The sequence below is a fragment of the Paramisgurnus dabryanus genome, chromosome 8 (assembly GCF_030506205.2).
Source record: "Paramisgurnus dabryanus chromosome 8, PD_genome_1.1, whole genome shotgun sequence".
Lineage (NCBI taxonomy): Eukaryota > Metazoa > Chordata > Actinopteri > Cypriniformes > Cobitidae > Paramisgurnus > Paramisgurnus dabryanus.
The window spans coordinates 23,606,476-23,623,962 of NC_133344.1; the positions used below are offsets into that span (position 1 = coordinate 23,606,476).

General features: G+C 35.4%; 2 protein-coding genes across 2 annotated transcripts; both read left to right on the forward strand.

The window, feature by feature from the left end:
• Nucleotides 1-362: 362 nt before the first annotated feature.
• tp53i13 (tumor protein p53 inducible protein 13) lies at nucleotides 363-7,610 on the forward strand. The gene is made up of 9 exons (XM_065281052.1): nucleotides 363-932; nucleotides 1,767-1,838; nucleotides 1,926-1,961; nucleotides 2,534-2,592; nucleotides 2,685-2,763; nucleotides 3,098-3,226; nucleotides 3,514-3,720; nucleotides 3,989-4,625; nucleotides 4,715-7,610. The coding sequence occupies exons 1-9, from the start codon at nucleotides 837-839 to the stop codon at nucleotides 4,828-4,830; spliced, it is 1,431 nt and encodes a 476-aa protein (XP_065137124.1). The 5' UTR covers nucleotides 363-836; the 3' UTR covers nucleotides 4,831-7,610.
• Nucleotides 7,611-7,731: 121 nt separating this feature from the next.
• On the forward strand, nucleotides 7,732-14,481 carry LOC135771033 (matrix metalloproteinase-20-like). Its single transcript, XM_065281051.2, has 10 exons — nucleotides 7,732-8,966; nucleotides 9,308-9,546; nucleotides 9,625-9,773; nucleotides 9,981-10,106; nucleotides 10,188-10,346; nucleotides 12,086-12,257; nucleotides 12,682-12,815; nucleotides 13,127-13,283; nucleotides 13,355-13,458; nucleotides 13,782-14,481. Exons 1-10 carry the CDS (start codon nucleotides 8,784-8,786, stop codon nucleotides 13,880-13,882), a joined length of 1,524 nt encoding a protein of 507 aa, XP_065137123.1. The 5' UTR covers nucleotides 7,732-8,783; the 3' UTR covers nucleotides 13,883-14,481.
• The last annotated feature ends 3,006 nt before the right edge of the window (nucleotides 14,482-17,487 follow it).

Below are 17,487 nucleotides of genomic sequence, written 5' to 3' on the forward strand. Positions count from 1 at the left end.
GTCTTTTATTTTAGTTTGAACCATAGCCTGTAAAAAAGTTGTCAGTCAAATCTATTTTGATACATTTTTTTCTTTATTCGAAATGTAACATTTTCCGACAACTAAGTTCTTCACATGTCATGAACGGTTTTGGGCACCATTAAAATTCTTTGAGAAATATTTTCCTAAAGCTAAAATATATTTAAATAGGATTAATTTTTATATTATTGTGTTAAATAATTGTTCAGCAACTTTAACTTAATAGTTTATTTAGTTTACATTTTAGCTTATAATCGAGGAATTCCAGACTTTCTAACCTGGCGCGAGTTCGCGAAGGCAAAAAACGAGTTTTGATCCATTCGAGCCACCGTAACTTAGACAAATGTACGTGTGTAACTTTAAAGAGTTCTTATGCGCGTTACTCGGAGTATTATACGTTTTTTTATGCAAAAATATATACTTTAATTTAAAATAAGTGCTAACCGTATATGTTCACAGCTACACTGAAGCTGCAACGTATTTATGACACGTTGAGATGTTTACCTAGTGACTCAATACTTCAGTATTTGAAACAGCTGTAACTCTTCTTTTGTCTTGCTTTCGTATGAATAATGGAGACGTTTTCGATCGGACCTCATCTTTTTGTGATTTTTTTAGCAAAGTAAAACCCGACCAGCGGTTATTTGTGTGGATTATATTTTCATGACTGAACATGGGACATAAAACTTGTTTAAACGGAGATATTCACACTTGTAAACTTTTACAAAGTAATTTGCGCCACAGCTTGACGATCATTTGACAGGGATACAGTAAACCTCACTGTATCACACTTCTGTGAATGCATTTATGAAGTCACGATGAATCCTCGGGTAAGCCTGATATCTGGATTGATCTGGATCGGTGTGATACAGTGCTGTCATTCCAGACTGACACTGGACTGCGACAATGGGAAGGTAATAAGACGTTTACATCTAATTAATCTTAAGTAATTTTGGTTATCTGCCAAAAACAATTAAACTTCGACTCCTGGATGTGTCATTTAAAAAAAATCAAAGTTCATCCTTACTTGGATGAAATTTATCATATTGACTCCCTCTACAAAATACTTTTATTAGTTTAGTTAGTAGTTAGTAAATAGCCATCTTTTGCATTAATTGTTTTTTTCATCAGAAAATTTCCATCTTTGATTAATTTGACATAAAACTATTTGTAACCATCACAGTCCTGAGAATAATGACTGTGATGTTTCATTTATTTTTATTTTATTTTTTTAATAGGGACAGATACAAAAAACATAGATTATTACATCAAGAACAATCCGATGCCTGTATCACAGTGTTTATAGACATGGCTAATTCGCAACACCTGTCCCTAGAAGGGCTTTTTTAACAGTTAAAATAATAAGAGAATAAAACATAAGAATAAAAAGCAGCAAATATAATAGAATATCCAAAAACCACTTAAAACCAGTCAAAATAAATGTAGTAATTTAACACATTCACTCTAACTCACACAGATGCACACCTCATACACAGCTATACATCTCATAAGACATGATCACACTGCTGCTGCTGTATGAGCCAGGCTTTTGTTAATTTTTTAAAGGTGGACAGTTTAGTTAGAGTCTTTATATTTGTAGGAAGCCAGTTCCACAGACTGGCTCCTTTCACAGAAAAAACACTTGTAAACTCAAGTGTTAAACACATATTTCTATAAGCTCATACATGTAGTTTCTAACCTTTATGGTACTTTTTTAACATAGTTGTGTATTTCCTTGTGTCAAACAGGCAAATCTTGATACAGACCTACCAGCATCTGAAGAGCTCATGTGTCAAAAGCTTTGGCCACAGTCACAGATGGTAACAATTATGTTGTTTTGCACTGCACAAATAACATTGGATGAAACAAAAAACATGACTGACAGGTGCTCTATTTTCATGTTGCAGAATATTCCTGATATTGACACAAAATATCCTATACAGGTAAGTGGTTTGTTAGTCACATCACTTTTTTTGCAAACAAAATTTATGATGACATTTGAAAAAACAGGTTTTTCTAGTACCACATCAGCTGGTGCTTACTTCAATACTTTGCATGTAAATTTTAATCTTATCACAACAAACTGTATATTGTTGCAAAAGTATATTTTATATTTTTATATAACCTTTTAGCAGTAATAATAATGCAATGACAGTAATTCATTAATTTGTGACAAGAGTATGCAGCAAACCATTGACCCCTAGTGGCCGTTGTTGATAAAACCACTAAAAGTGTATTTTTTTGTGATAATTTTATGTATAAAATATATACTTTATTGCATTATTACAATAAATGTTGAATGCTACAACAATTTTCGATTTAATATTTTCACCTCTTCTGTGAAAAACTTTAAAGTGTCTTCTTTAAAACAAGACCAAGACTGTGCTTCTAAACCAAAGAAATACCAGAGTTATATTAATTTGAAGATGTACATCACCCTTTCACTCCCCACTCAAAAACGTCTGTGCCAGTTAAGGGGTTAAAGAAATCTAATGGTGACTTTTGTGTTGTGCAGGCTTCCGATTACATCTGTATGGACACACCCATTACATACAATGATACAATACCTACCCAGTAAGATGAGACATAATCCCTTATTTTTATGCTAATACTTCTAATATATGTGGAGGTGCATTACCTGTTTTTCTTGCTTTGTTATCTTTCAGTGGTCCTTACAGGCCTGTTGAGGCAGAAAGCGGAGAGTATCTGTATTGTCCACCCCAGCGTTGGCTACACAACCTCAAAGTAATACACACAGACAGTATTTCAGTGGGTAAAGATGATGCCCTAACCCAGTGGTTCTCAAACTTTTTCGGCGTGCGGCCCCCCTTGTGTAGGGTGCATCTCTTCATGGCCCCCCAAAGAAAATTTATGACATAAAACATTCCAATACTTTCAGTTTAAATTAAACAAAACATTAAATTATACAATGTAGTGTTGTTAGTTAGTAGCCTTATTTTTCTGTGGTTTAATTCACCATTAAACTGGTGCCCCCTGTCACCATCACAGAGCCCCCAGTTTGAGAACCACTGCCCTAACCAATGTCACAATAAGCATTGAAAATTTTTACCTTTTACAGAGTGGCGCACTGGTGCTTCTCTATCACCCCTGTGTCTCAACTGAAGCTCGCAGGAGTCTCGCCGTGTTGGCTCGGTCTTGTCTGGCTCATTACATTCTCACACCTTACCCCTGGCTCAGCCAACACAGGGTGAGTCATGATAAGACACATCACATATCTTATATCACAGGTGTCTCAATCCCTTTTGACCTCTGGAGGATTGTCTGCTTGATTTGTTTGTTAAAAAAAAAATATATATATATATATATATATATATATATATATATATATATATATATATATATATATATATATATATATATATATATATATATGCACATACATACTTATTTATTTATTATATATATATATTGACAGGCTATATATATGTTTATTTATATTTGAACACAAGTTTCTGTTATTGATCTTTCTCACAGCCTTTAGCTCTGGTTTCTTGGGGTCGTTCGCTAGAGACGTCTCGCATCACACCAGGGGTTTGTGATTGGTTAGTTTCCATTTCCTACAATATAAGTCAAACCAGCACAAGCCAAGGAACAAAGTACAATCTGTTTTTGACCAAACCAGCACCTGTGGACAGACTAATGGACATCAATGAAGAGATGTCAAGTTTGGAAGGATTAAAGGTAACGAAAATGCACGTTGACCACCATAACAGTGCTTATAAATTGGTCCTTAAAATTAACATTTATTAATATTGAAATGAACCCCACAGACCCAAAACTATCAGCATGACTAGCTAAATAGGTAAATGAAGAAATTGGTTAAAATAAGTAATGTAATGTTTTATTATGTATGTCCCATATGCAACACAAAAATATATATTTTTAAATTACAGTATAGTTTCATTTACATGGGAAGGTTCAAACTAACCTCCAATTAAATGTTTGCTAGTCTCTTAAAAATTGCTGCTCTGAAGCTCTCAATCTTGAAGTACGGAGGACAAGAGGAAGATCCAGGAAGACCAGGATGGCCCTTAAACAAACGTCACAAGAAGTCAAACCAAGCAAACTTAACAGCACAGACTATGCACAACAAAACATTACAGACACACTTTCCGAAAATAATAAAACTGTGATGAACTTGCCGTCACACAATTCATCGACAGAGTTAGGGGAACCAAGCAGGGGTGCCAAGGTCGAGGAGATGACTGAAGCAGAGAAGCAGTTTGCACAAAGTAATTTAAATGAAGGAAGTAAAAACCAGATATACAGGAAGACACACAAGAATACAACGGTAGAAAGGACGAGGCATCGGATAAAGACTGACACAAAGGCCCAGAGGTTTGGATCTGAATGCGAAGATCTCGGACTGTGTGAAACTCCAGAGTCTCCAGGTATCGAGGGTCTGTCGAAGGGGCAAAGGATAAAGATCCCACGTTCAGATGAAGCCATGTGGGCAGCAGCCGCTTTGGGCTTCCTGTTGGTGCTGCTCACCCTGTCTGTGCTCCATACACGCCTCTATCGCCACTGCAGGTCTTCAACCAGCCTCTACTGGCAAGACAACAAGCAAGACTTTGAGAATGTGGGTGGTAAGTACACAAGCAGTCAAGCACAAGTTTATCATGTTGCAGAGTTTTTTTATACACCAGGAGTATAGCAGAGGTGTCATGTTTTGCAGATATAATCCGGCGGAGACTCAGGATGGTTGGCAGGAGGAAGAGGAGGGGCAACTATAACAGGAGAAAGGAATGTGCATTACTGTCCAACTCCAGCAATGAGGAGAACTCGGACTGACTACAGGATTGTTGAACACTATGGGAATTGACAGGATATGCATGCTAGGATACTGGTTTGAGTTTCTGCCACCCAGATTCAACACAGACCTTGTTATCGATCATTCACTTATATATTTGGTGAACTTTTACATGAAGAACTATATTTATGACATTTTAAAGATTTTTTGGGAATAGTCTGTAATGCATACATTGTGTTAAATTATACAATTATTGTTAGCATTTTGGTTATATGATTATAACTCGCCTTTTTTTTTCAAGTTTATGTGTTATTGAGTAGGTGAAAAACAAAGTAGTTTGTAATACCTGGAGAGAGCTATACAGTACATTAGCATCTCCATTAACCTCAATGGTGGTTGCTTGGCTGCCATATACAATATTGCTGCCATCTTTCATGTGCACTCAGTTCTTTTTTGAACTGTAAATGGTGTGTAATTAATTGCCTCCAAAAATGACTTGTAAATGTAGTGAATCAGTGGAAAAAATTTTATTTAAAGGACCAGTGTGTACATTGCTAGCGGCATCTAACGGCTCAGTCCATAGCTCACCCCCCCTTTCGTAAAGCTACAGTAATGCCACAAGACACACAAGTCATCGTCTAAGACAACGTAGTGACAAAATGCAATCTGTAGAGCAGTTTGTCCATTTAGGGCTACTGTAGAAACATGGCGTGAAATTACGACTCCCATATAAGGAGAACTGCGGTGATGCAGATAAAAACTTCTCATTCTAAGGTAATAAAAACAATACAGTTCATTATATAAGGACGTTATACACCACTGATAATATAGTTATGTATATTATATTGCATTTCTGTCAAGAGATCCTTTTAGAATGTACACGGTCACCTTTTAAACACTATTGAACTTACCAATGAAATGCGTAAAATGGGAAGTTAGTTGTTTAAAAACCGTTCCTTTAAGGAAAATACATAAATTATACTTAAAGGTGCAGTGTGTAATTTTTAGAAGGATCTCTTGACAGAAATGCACAATAATATACAAAACTATATTATCAGGGGTGTATAAAGACCTTTTATAATGAACCATTATGTTTTTATTACCTTAGAATGAGACATTTTTATCTACATACACAGCAGGTCCCCTTACGTGGAAGTCGCCATTTTGTGCCGCCATGTTTTCTACAGAAGCCCTTAACGGGCTTTTTTTACTAAGTTTTCTCTGTCAATTACATATTTTTCCAGTGGCGGCTACCATAGCTTCTCTATGCGCTTAAAAACGAGGAGTGAGCAGTGGACTGAGCTGTTGGTTGCAATTTGCAGCCTCACCACTGGATGCCGCTAAAATTGACACACTGCACCTTTAATCGTCATTAATTGCACATATTTTGTAGTATCTGATCAATTTTAAAAACTGTTCCTTCCCTGGCCATAGGAAGTTCACTTTCCTCTGCTTTGACAGTTCGAGCAGGTAACAAAGATCAGGTTTATTAGCTACACTACAGAGATACACAAAACAGACCAAACATGCATTGAACATGTGAGAGTAAGGGAAGAATAGAGAGAGTATGAGAGAGAGAGAGATGCACGTCAATCAATTCACCTTATTCAAAGTGGAATCTCTTTGAAGAGAAGAGGGTGTCTAAACTAGCACCAATTTATGATGAGCGAGAGGAGTAAGGAGACGATAAGATCTTTTGGGGAATGTATTATCAGAGGACCCTTGCCCCCATTGGAACTGTTGGTTCGAAACCCCTTATTCAAGTTATGATTCAAAGCTGTTGCAATCCAGATGGCTCAAGACCCAACATTTGGCCTCGCAGCCAGATGTTACAAAAACATCAACTATGATGTAACGAAATATTTGTCAGACTATTTTTGTAGACTACACAACTACTTTTGAATAGCTGTCAGTAAAGAAATGTCATTTTGCCTGCAGAATAATGTAGTTGAAGGAAAACACCACAGTTTTTCAATATTTTGAGATGTTTTTATTTCAAAGTAGACAAATTTATACATACCTATTTTTTTTCAATGCGTGCACTTTATCTTTGTACAGCGCGTCGTGGATGTGTTAGCATTTAGCCTAGCCCCATTCATTCCTTAGGATCCAAACATGTTTTCCCTATTTAAAGGCTGTTACATGAGTAGTTACACGAGTAAGTGTATATATATATATATATATATGTGTGTATATGGTTAATTATTATTACTGTAATACCATAACACATTCATAAACAAATTGTATATATATATTACACCATAGCAGTTGAAAATCAAGTTACCACTCATGCATTGTAGTAGCAGTAGTGTTTTAAGTTTAACCATGATCACTATGGTACATTTTATGGGTTTTTATTTCATTCAGTGTTGTATTAGACGTCACACCAAAGTCACATCCTGATTGCAATCTTTCTCTTTAAAGGATTATAAGGGGTATAATCCGGATCATCGTGGATACTGTCTTGTGAAATGCTCTTCCTTCCAGTCACTGTGCAGAAGGAGTTAATCTATTAAAACTGAAACAATCTTCACAGCAAACAGTTTGTCAATCATAATCCTGTGTTGTTGCCAAACTCATATTGGCTTTGCCTTTGAGAAACATTTTGAAGTATTTTGAAATGTATCTATTTTTGTAACACGACGCTACAGTAGGCTATTGAGTCTTTTAGCAGATGTTCATTTTTCTTTTCCTCATAATTTTTCCTGTTCAAAAGAATTAATGGTACGATTATCTCAGAGATCATCTACAGAAGCTCTTTTGCAAATGAGAGTTGTGCAATGGAAGTAGCCTGAAAGCAAAATAAATGCATTGCAATCTATGGATCATTGGTCTATGTTGTGAAACCTAAACAGAAAACAAGCGACACCACAACATGTATGCAGTAGGAGGAAAAAGAGTTTTGAATTATTTAAACTGCTATTGTTAAATTATACCTTAAATCACCTACATTGATTATTTCCTTCTTACTTTAAGGAGTACTGGCAAAGATCTTTGCAAATATAGCAGTGCAGAAAGGTTGCTGAATCTTCAGGATATGTTTTAATTTTATTTTAGCATGTTGGAATTCTGTACTTGTCACAGAACAAGTTTTAACTGTTTTAAAAGGGTTTTGTATTCTGCATACCACAAACGTGTTTCCAGTTAGCCACTTTACCATGTTACTGTAAAAAGACAGTAGACTCAGTTTTTTTTGGACTGTAACTTGTAATTACAAGTATCTTTAAAAAACTTAGTGCTATACGCCAAAAAAGCAAGTGTAGATTGTTTTATGGCATGTCTGTCTAGTGGAATCGAACACTAAAGAATGTCTGTAAAACTTTGAATGATGCATTTACCAAAAACTTTAAACAATGAAAAGAATGCATTCAAGGACATTGTTGCAATGAACTAGTAATGATTATGTAGATTGCTTGGAATGCATAATACAACTTACATTAATGTGTAAAAATTATAAATTAAAGATGCTTAAACTGTCAAATGATTTATAAACTGGTAAAGAACATTTACGACACATCAGGATTAAAAGTATTTACACAGCTAATCTTGTGATAAACCATCAGCCGTGTAGTATTCTGCCAAATTCTCGAGAAAGGAAAGAAAATAACAGCATTCATTTTTAAATGGTGCAGATCGCGAGATATAAGTAACACTGAAGCGTTCAAAGCATTAGGAGCAGACATTAGAGCTTTTTAAGGAAGAAACATTTTCCAAATGCTTTTAAGTCCCATGTAGCACAAGATCAGATAATGGAAGAGACATTTCATTGGCCGTGAAATACGTCTTAAGCGTGGTAGATACCACTCCCACAATCCCATGTGAGATCCAAGAATTGCGTTTTGAGGTACATGTCTTTCATATATAATTTGACACAGGATTTTTACACAGGATCCCTCTTTTCCTGTGACCAGAACAAACCACTCCCAGCGCTTGAGGTTTTTCTGGTCTTGGCACTGTCTGAGTCATAATAATACGTTATAAAGAGTTTAACTTTATGTCTTCCAGCACTGATCATTCAGAAGCTACTGTGGTCTGGAGAGGAAAGATGCAGGTTTTGCTCTACCTAGTTTCTGTCTTTGGTCTTTTTGGACAGTATCGTCTGACACCTTTACCACATCCAGATGATGAATCGGTTCATCCAACTAAACCTGCTCAGAATGACCTGTCAGTGGCAACTGTAAGTGCTTCATTTGTGTTAGATCTTTACATCCGTTTTTAATTTATAATTTAAGGTGTTCTGCAAACCTAATATAATTTTGTTAGATTTAATAGCACTTAGATGTATTTATAAAATAAGGTATGGTTGCCTTTATGTATTTATATTGCTGATTTCAAATCTATTGAAAATCTGTGCAATTGTTTAAAATTTTGGCATGACTCAATTAAAATGACATCACCTAAATAGCTGTTTTCTATTTCAATTGACAGACGTCAAATACAGTCAATCATATTGATAAAAAACGGTGGGGGGATGAAAGTCAATACTCACTGTGGTGGTTGCTGTTAATTTTCCTCTAGAAGTACCTTGAGCAATTTTACAGTTTCAAAGCCGATCCCATGGGCCGCAGGAGGAGGAGTCGCCCATCGTTCTCATCCAAACTAAAGGACATGCAGAGCTTTTTTGGACTCAATAGAACAGGAACCTTAAATCCAGAAACTTTAGCTGTTATCAGAACCCCGAGATGCGGCGTCTCTGATGTGGAGGACTACAGTCACAGACGTGGAAACAGATGGAAGAGAAACCTCATCACTTATGGGTATGTAGCCTACTAAATATGTGTATTTTACGGATGTCCAGTACATGCACGGTAATGTAAAGTGATACAATCTTACAGTGTTGGGAGGTATACCAGTCACTTACCTGTGAGCACAGTGGACTCTCTGATCGCGTCGGCTCTGGATGTATGGGCGAAGGCCAGTCCTCTTTCTTTCCTCAGATCATATTCACACCAGGCAGACATAATGGTGGAGTTTTTTAGAAATGGTAAGCTAGGGCATTTTCTGTTACATAATATATGTCTCCTTTACATTTATGCATTTGGCAGATGCTTTTATCCAACCATTATTCCCTGCGGATTGAACCCATGACTTTTTGCACTGCTAAAAGCGACATGATCGTGTTTTCCTGGTTTTCGAACCCGTGACCTTTGTGCTGATAATGCAATCTGACCTGTTCATGTTCAACACCTAGACCATGGCGACTCCTTTCCCTTTGATGGTCCAGATGGCACACTTGCCCATGCTTATGGGCCAGGTGAGGGCATCGGTGGGGATGTTCACTTCGATGAAGCTGAAGCATGGACTGCAGGGCCTAAAGGTAGCCTGTTTTGTAATACCATTTGCAAGGTAATGACATATTTTACTCATACGGGATGCTAATACATTTTCTTTTTTCTAGGGTTTAACTTGTATATAGTAGCTGCGCATGAGTTTGGTCACGCACTGGGTTTGAAACACTCACAAAACCCAGAATCAGTGATGTACCCCACATACAAACAACGAAAAACAAATAATCTGCTTTCCAGTGAGGATATTGTAAATATCAACACACTATATGGTAATACATACATCATGGGAAACTCATTATAAAGCACTGTTAAAGAGCCACTATTATCCGATTCACGAAAAAATAATCAGAAAAAAACGGTATGTTTGTATTACGGAAAATTTCTGTAATTTATTGTTTCCCGTTATTTTACAGTATTTTTTTCAGCACCCCAGCTGCAGGAATATTACAGTTTTTTTACGGATTTTTTACAGTGTTAAGGTAAAATGACAAAAAACTGTATTTTGCATTACGGAAAATTTCTGTAATTTATTGTGCCCGTTTATTTACAGTATTTTTTCGGCACCCCAGCTGCAGGAATATTACAGTTGTTTTACGGATTTTTTACAGTGTTAAGGTAAAAGGACAAAAAACTGTATTTTGCATTACGGAAAATTTCTGTAATTTATTGTGCCCGTTATTTTACAGTATTTTTTCGGCACCCCAGCTGCAGGAATATTACAGTTTTTTTTACGGATTTTTTACAGTGTTAAGGTAAAATTACAAAAAACTGTATTTTGCATTACGGAAAATTTCTGTAATTTATTGTTTCCCGTTATTTTACAGTATTTTTTTCGGCACCCCAGCTGCAGGAATATTACAGTTTTTTTATGGATTTTTTACAGTGTTAAGGTAAAATGACAAAAAACTGTATTTTGCATTACGGAAAATTTCTGTAATTTATTGTGCCCGTTTATTTACAGTATTTTTTCGGCACCCCAGCTGCAGGAATATTACAGTTTTTTACAGATTTTTTACAGTGATATTAAATAGCAAAAAACATTACAAATATTACAAAAAACTTCTGTAATTTATTGTGCCCTTCACTTTACAGTATTTGTTGCCATTGAATTTTACAGTTTTTTATGATTTTTTTTACAGTGTCAATGTAAAATTACAGAAAAACACTGTATTTTTGTATTACGGAAAATTTCAATAATTTATTGTTCCTGTTTTTTACAGTATTTTACCGGCACCCCAACTGCTGGAATTTTACAATTTTTTACGGATTTTTTACAGTGTTAATGTAAAATTACAAAATACATTTCTGTAATTTATTGTGCCCGTTATTTTACAGTACTTTTTTCGGCACCCCAGCTGCAGGAATATTGCGTTTTTTTACAGAATTTTTACAGTGTTAATGTAAAATTACAAAAAACTGTATTTTGTATTACGGAAAATTTCTGTAATTTATTGTGCTCGTTATTTTACGGTATACAGTATTTTACAGTATTTTTTCGGCACCCCAGCTGCAGGAATATTACAGTTTTTTTACGGATTTTTTTCAGTGTTAGTGTAAAATTACAAAAAAACTGTATTTTGTATTACGGAAAATTTCTGTAATTTATTGTGCTCGTTATTTTACGGTATTTTTACAGCACCCTAGCTGTTTTTTAAGGATTTTTTTACAGTGTACATTTCCTTTGATGTGTAAGTGTGTGTTCACATAATGTTACAAATCCAAAAGTCTATGATGACGTGAATTATATATGTTGTTTGTTATTTCTACGATCACAAATGCAGACATGGTTTTAATCTTTTAGTATCCTTTCCAATCTGTTACGTTCTGCTCAAGCCGCAAAAATTTTATAACACAAAATTACATTCTTTTTCGCACATAATAGGGGCTCTTCAAACAGTCGCATTTATACAGTTGATCAAAAACACTCTTAAAAATAAATTCACATCGATGCCATGGAAGAACCATTTTTACTTTACTTTTAAGAGTGTAAGTGCTTTGTGTTTCATAGGTCCAAGAAACAAAAGTCCCTCTCCATCTTCAAGATTCAACTGGAACAATCCCAGTAATCCCTGGTACAGTGGTTCTTTTTTCCCTGTATCATTGAAGGAAATATGTAATCCTGACTTGACGTTTGATGCTGTTACAACTGTTGGAGAAGCTCTTTTCTTTTTTAGAGACAAGTAAGTTGATTTGTCTTTGGGGATTACTAACAAATCTTTTCAACTACCATGAAATGAAAAAAACTATAAAGATGTAAAAATGCAGATATATAAAGATGTGCAAAAATAAGAACATCCACAAAAGTGTCCCTGCCTGTGAATTTTTTTTTGTGATTCACTGATTTCTATATAAAGCCATCCTACATAATGTAAAGAACATTCTGTGAAAATATAACCTTGAAATCTTTCATATTGACTGGATAAGGTCATGACAAAGAATGAAATTGTAAAATGTAAAATCAAACTTTGATGCCTCTAATCCCATAATTAGATGATGAGATTTCACAGACAGGGTCACAGGAAGTGAGACCTGCATATGTTTGATACTCAATGTATTATTATGTTTAAGAAAAGCTTAACAAAACCTCATATTGTACTCTTTCAGGTACTTGTGGATTAAACACAATAACCAAAATGATATAAAAGAGGGTCCCATCAGCAATTTTATGCCAAATATTGATCGCAAGATTGATGCTGCTTATTGGGTGCCACAGCGAGCAACAGCTTATCTGTTCAACGGTACAGACATTGTTTCACATTCTGCACCTTTGTATTACCTTCAAGTTATTAATTAACACACATAGGCCTGGTTTCACAGACAAGGCTTAGCTAAAGCCAGGAGAAGGCCTTAGTTACACTAAGCATTTTTTATAAACATGCCATCCAAAAAAGATGTTACTGGTGTGTATCTGGAGACAAATCAATGGTACTGGCATATTTTAAAATATGTTTGTGCAATTTATTTTTTTAGTTGAGACAGCTCCAACATGTGTTTTAGTCTAGGACTAGCCTTAAGCTGCAGGGGATAATCTTTAATATCTTAATCACAGGAACCATTTTCTGGACTGTCAAAGGATCGCAAGTAAAAGGCCGAGCCAGAAACATCAAGAGTCTTGGGTTCCCATCATGGGTCCAGCAGATAGATGCAGCCGTCCACATTCACAGAACTGCACACACTTTGTTTTTTACTGAACACTTGTACTGGAGGTGAACTATTAGATACAACAGCATAGTGTTACTAAAATCAGTTTCCAAGCACTCAAATATTTTTCTTGTAGGTATAATGAACACTACAAGTCTATGAATGACTCAAGCCCACGTAACATTTCCGAGGATTTCCCAGGAATAAATGGACCAATAAGTGCAGCAATTTATAAAGATGGTATTTACTGGATTTTATTAGACACATTGGGGCGGTTTTCCCGACAGGGATTAGCTTAAGCCAGGACCAGGCCTTAGTTTAATTAGGAATAATAAATATGCCTTAATAAAAACATTATTCGCATGCATTTTGAGGAAAAACAAAGGGTACTGATGTATTTTAAGATATGTCAGTGCAAGTTGTTTTCAGTTTGGACAGCTTTTAAAAATGTTTTAGTCTAGGACAAGTCTAACCCCTGTCTGGGAAACCGCCCCTTAGATTATAATCAGTAACTTGGCCTGTTTTAACTAACATGCATTTACCAATCATTATTATTTTTTCAGGGTCACTTCATTTCTTTGTTGGCTCGGATGTGTACAAATATGACATCAAACAAAAGGAAATTATTGGGGCTGAAAAAACAACGTCTTGGTTTGGTTGTTAATGGACAATCATTTGAATAACCTTATTTTGAAGGCCAGTGTGTCATTTTCTCGTTTGTGCATTAAATGATTCTTCACTAAACTGAATGCAAGCACCGTGGCTCTTTAAAAACATCAGTCTGATATGAAGCATCTGACTCAAATGGCTTCTGGCTCGACCAATGGCGTGAGTTCAGGGCAGGACTCCAGCGACAGTGGATGGGCGAGGCAGTGTTTTGGAAACCAGTCTCAAAACAATCATTGTTTTTGGAGGTCTGTTTGATGCAACAAGCTTTTAATGAATATGTAAAAAAAAATGTAAACCTGCATGTTTGCATTTCACCAGAAAACTGAATCTACTGTGTAATGTCTTTGGAATGTGGATATGCAAATATAATAGGGTGTAGATTAAATGACCTTTCATAAGACATGTATGACTTTGTTCTGACAATATTATATCTTACTATTATAGAAAATTATCCCTTGACTGAGGTGAACAAAGGAAATTATCTTACACCATGTGAGAAACACTGTGTAGATTCATTGTAATAAAGAAATGCACTCTTTGCACAATTGTGCAAATGTAGAGTCATTACCTTAAGTAATTGAACCTATATAAAATACCTCAACAAAACAACATAGAAGAAAATTATTGTTTAGTGTTAAAAAAAGAGATGGTTTTCACACAGTATGAACTGTGTGCCTGGAACTTTCTTTGCCTCATCAAATGAAGTTTTATGCAGTGTCTGGGTTAATTCGGTTATAATCAGTTGTCTATATGCATCCCACTTATAACATGACTACTTGCCACAAGTAAATAATTGTACACAAAACATGGATTTGAAATATTTGAATAGCTTATTTGTGACACACAAACCAAAACAATTCCTATTAGCTTTAAGCCAAGATGTGACGTTCAAAACAAAAATATGCAATTTGGCATATTTATGCTGAATTTATTTTAAAGCATCGGCTATTACACCACCAAGTGCAAATAGCAATAGCTACTATAGCCTATACACTTAGCGGTAGATGCTAACTGAAAATATAGAGATAGTAATGTCAAAATTATCACATTTGCAATGTGCAAACACAGATACTATTTGCACCTTTTTTTAGATCAACAGGATGCAATTTTCCAGGGTTATTAAAACGATTAAAGGTGCAATGTATAATTTTTAGCAGAATCTCTTGACAGAAATGCAATATAATATACATAACTATCTTTAAGTAGGCATGCATAAAGACCTTGGCTAATGAACCATTATGTTTTTAATACCTTAATATAAGCAATTTCTATCTACATACACTGCGGGTTCCCACTTGGAAGTCGCCATTTTGTGCTGCCATGTTTCTACATTAGCCCTAAACAGAAAAACTGCTCAACAAATCGTTTTTTTTTCTTCTCACTATATTGTCTCAGACGACGACACGTTTTTCATGTAGCGGCTACCGTAGCTTCAGAAGGGTTAAAAGGGGTAAGCGGTGTACTGAGCCATTGTTTGCAATTTCACCAAAAGATGCACCTTTAAATGGATGCTGCATTATTGGGAAAATAAAAAACCTCCCTACACAGACCCCTAAGCCTACGCAATAAATAATTTTATTTTTACTTAAACAACTGTTAGGCACTTTTTCTTCACACATTGTTTATTTCTATAGGAAACAAATGCCGTTTACTTGCCATATGTGATAGGAAAAGAGAGAAGAGCAAAGTTGGTTAAAGGTGGATTCGAACCAGTGACGTCGCGTCAAAATCCAGTTCCACGAGCTATACGATCTAATGTCCTGAGACACTAAGCAGTTGAGTTCATCATTACATGTGTCTTCCATATCGAATAATGCAATTATTGCGCTATAAATAGTGTTGGGGAAAGTTACTTTTAAAAGTAATGCATTACAATATGAAGTTACTCCCCAAAAAAAGTAACTAAATTAATGCTTACGTTACTTTTTATTGGCTGAGGCTTGATCTCTTTCAGGCATTGCAGGTGTTTTTATGACTGAAAAGTTCTGCATTCAGAAGTTGCATATTTTATCACAAAAAAAAAGTCAAGCTCTGGCCTGCCATCTCAGTTTCTGACTCAAACTGTTCCCACACAGGTGTGTACGCATACAGTGTATAATGTGACTACGTTCAGTTTAATTCAGTGTATCATTTTTTTTTATTGAATTAATTTAACTAAAAAGTAACTTGCATTACTTTTTTGTAAAAGTTACTCAAATATAAATGTGTACATTTAAAGTAATGCGTTACCCCCAACACTGTAAACATGCGCACCTCTGACAGCTACAGTAAATAATGAAACAGATGGTTCTTTAACTGCTTTTTAAAACCTAGGCCTAGTTTATTAATAAAAAAACCCAGAGCAAATGTAAACTTGTTTTCCTCCCTTTACCTGGCAAGTTAGATAACTTTTAACTTAATAAAATGGTGTTAAAACGAAAAACTACATTAAATCTCAAAAACTTTAACCAATACGTAAACAACTGGATCACAAAGGACCTGGCACATTAATCTCGATGGTCTGATATCAGTTCAGGTGATAATAAAGATTTATTTCAGTTTCTTTCTTGGTATATGCTTCGTTGCATCTAAAATATCCAAATCCTTACATATAACTGAGGTCGAGTTAAATCGACGACTTTTTATTTTTATAGCTCTAATAACACAACTTTAGTTTCGTGACTTTGTCCGGTTCCATTTATACTTAGTTTCTTCCCCTGTAGCTTAAATGTTGCGCTGTGTGCTTTGACGTGCAAACAAAACTGCAGACTGACTGCTGTTGTGATTATTTCTGCTGTGTGATTGATAGGTTGTTAGTTTTATCCATATCAAGTAAAACTGTCCAGAGTAAATCATAGTTATCGACGTAAATTTAATTGCAAACCAATTTTATAGCAAAAACCTAGTGTACTGCCAAGTGTAGTAGTCTTAAAGGGACACCACTTTTTTAAAAAAATAAGCTCATTTTCCTAGAGTTAAACATATATGATTTTTATTGTTTTGGAATTCATTCAGCTGATCTCCGGGTCCGGCGCTACCACATTTAGCATAGCTAAGCACAATCCATTAAATCCAATTAGACCATTAGCATCACACAAAAAAAATAACCGAAGAGTTTCTTTAGGTTTAGGCTTAATAATCAAGGACTTTGCTGCTGTAACATGGCTGTAGGAGGCGCAATGATATTAAGCAGGCAAAAAATAGTCCCCTTGGTTACATTACATGTATATCATTGCGCCTCCTGCAGCCATGTTACAGCAGCAAAGTCCTTGATTATTACGCCAGAATGAGAGTATAGTTCTTAACCATATCTGCCTTGAAAATAACAACTTTTAATTTTCCGTCGGTCTTAGTACACGATGTAACTACAGAAGAGTCAAGTTTTAAATAGGAAAAATATCGAAACTCTTTGGTTACTTTTTAGCGTGTTGCTAATGGTCTAATCAGATTCAATGGATTATGCTAAGCTATGCTTAAAGTGCTAGCGCCAGACCCGGAGATCAGATGAATGGATTCCAAAACGATAAGAATCAAATGTTTAACTCTAGAAGAGCTGGAAAATGAACCTATTTTTTTTAAAAAGTGGCGTGTCCCTTTAAGTGCACAGCTGACTAAAAATAC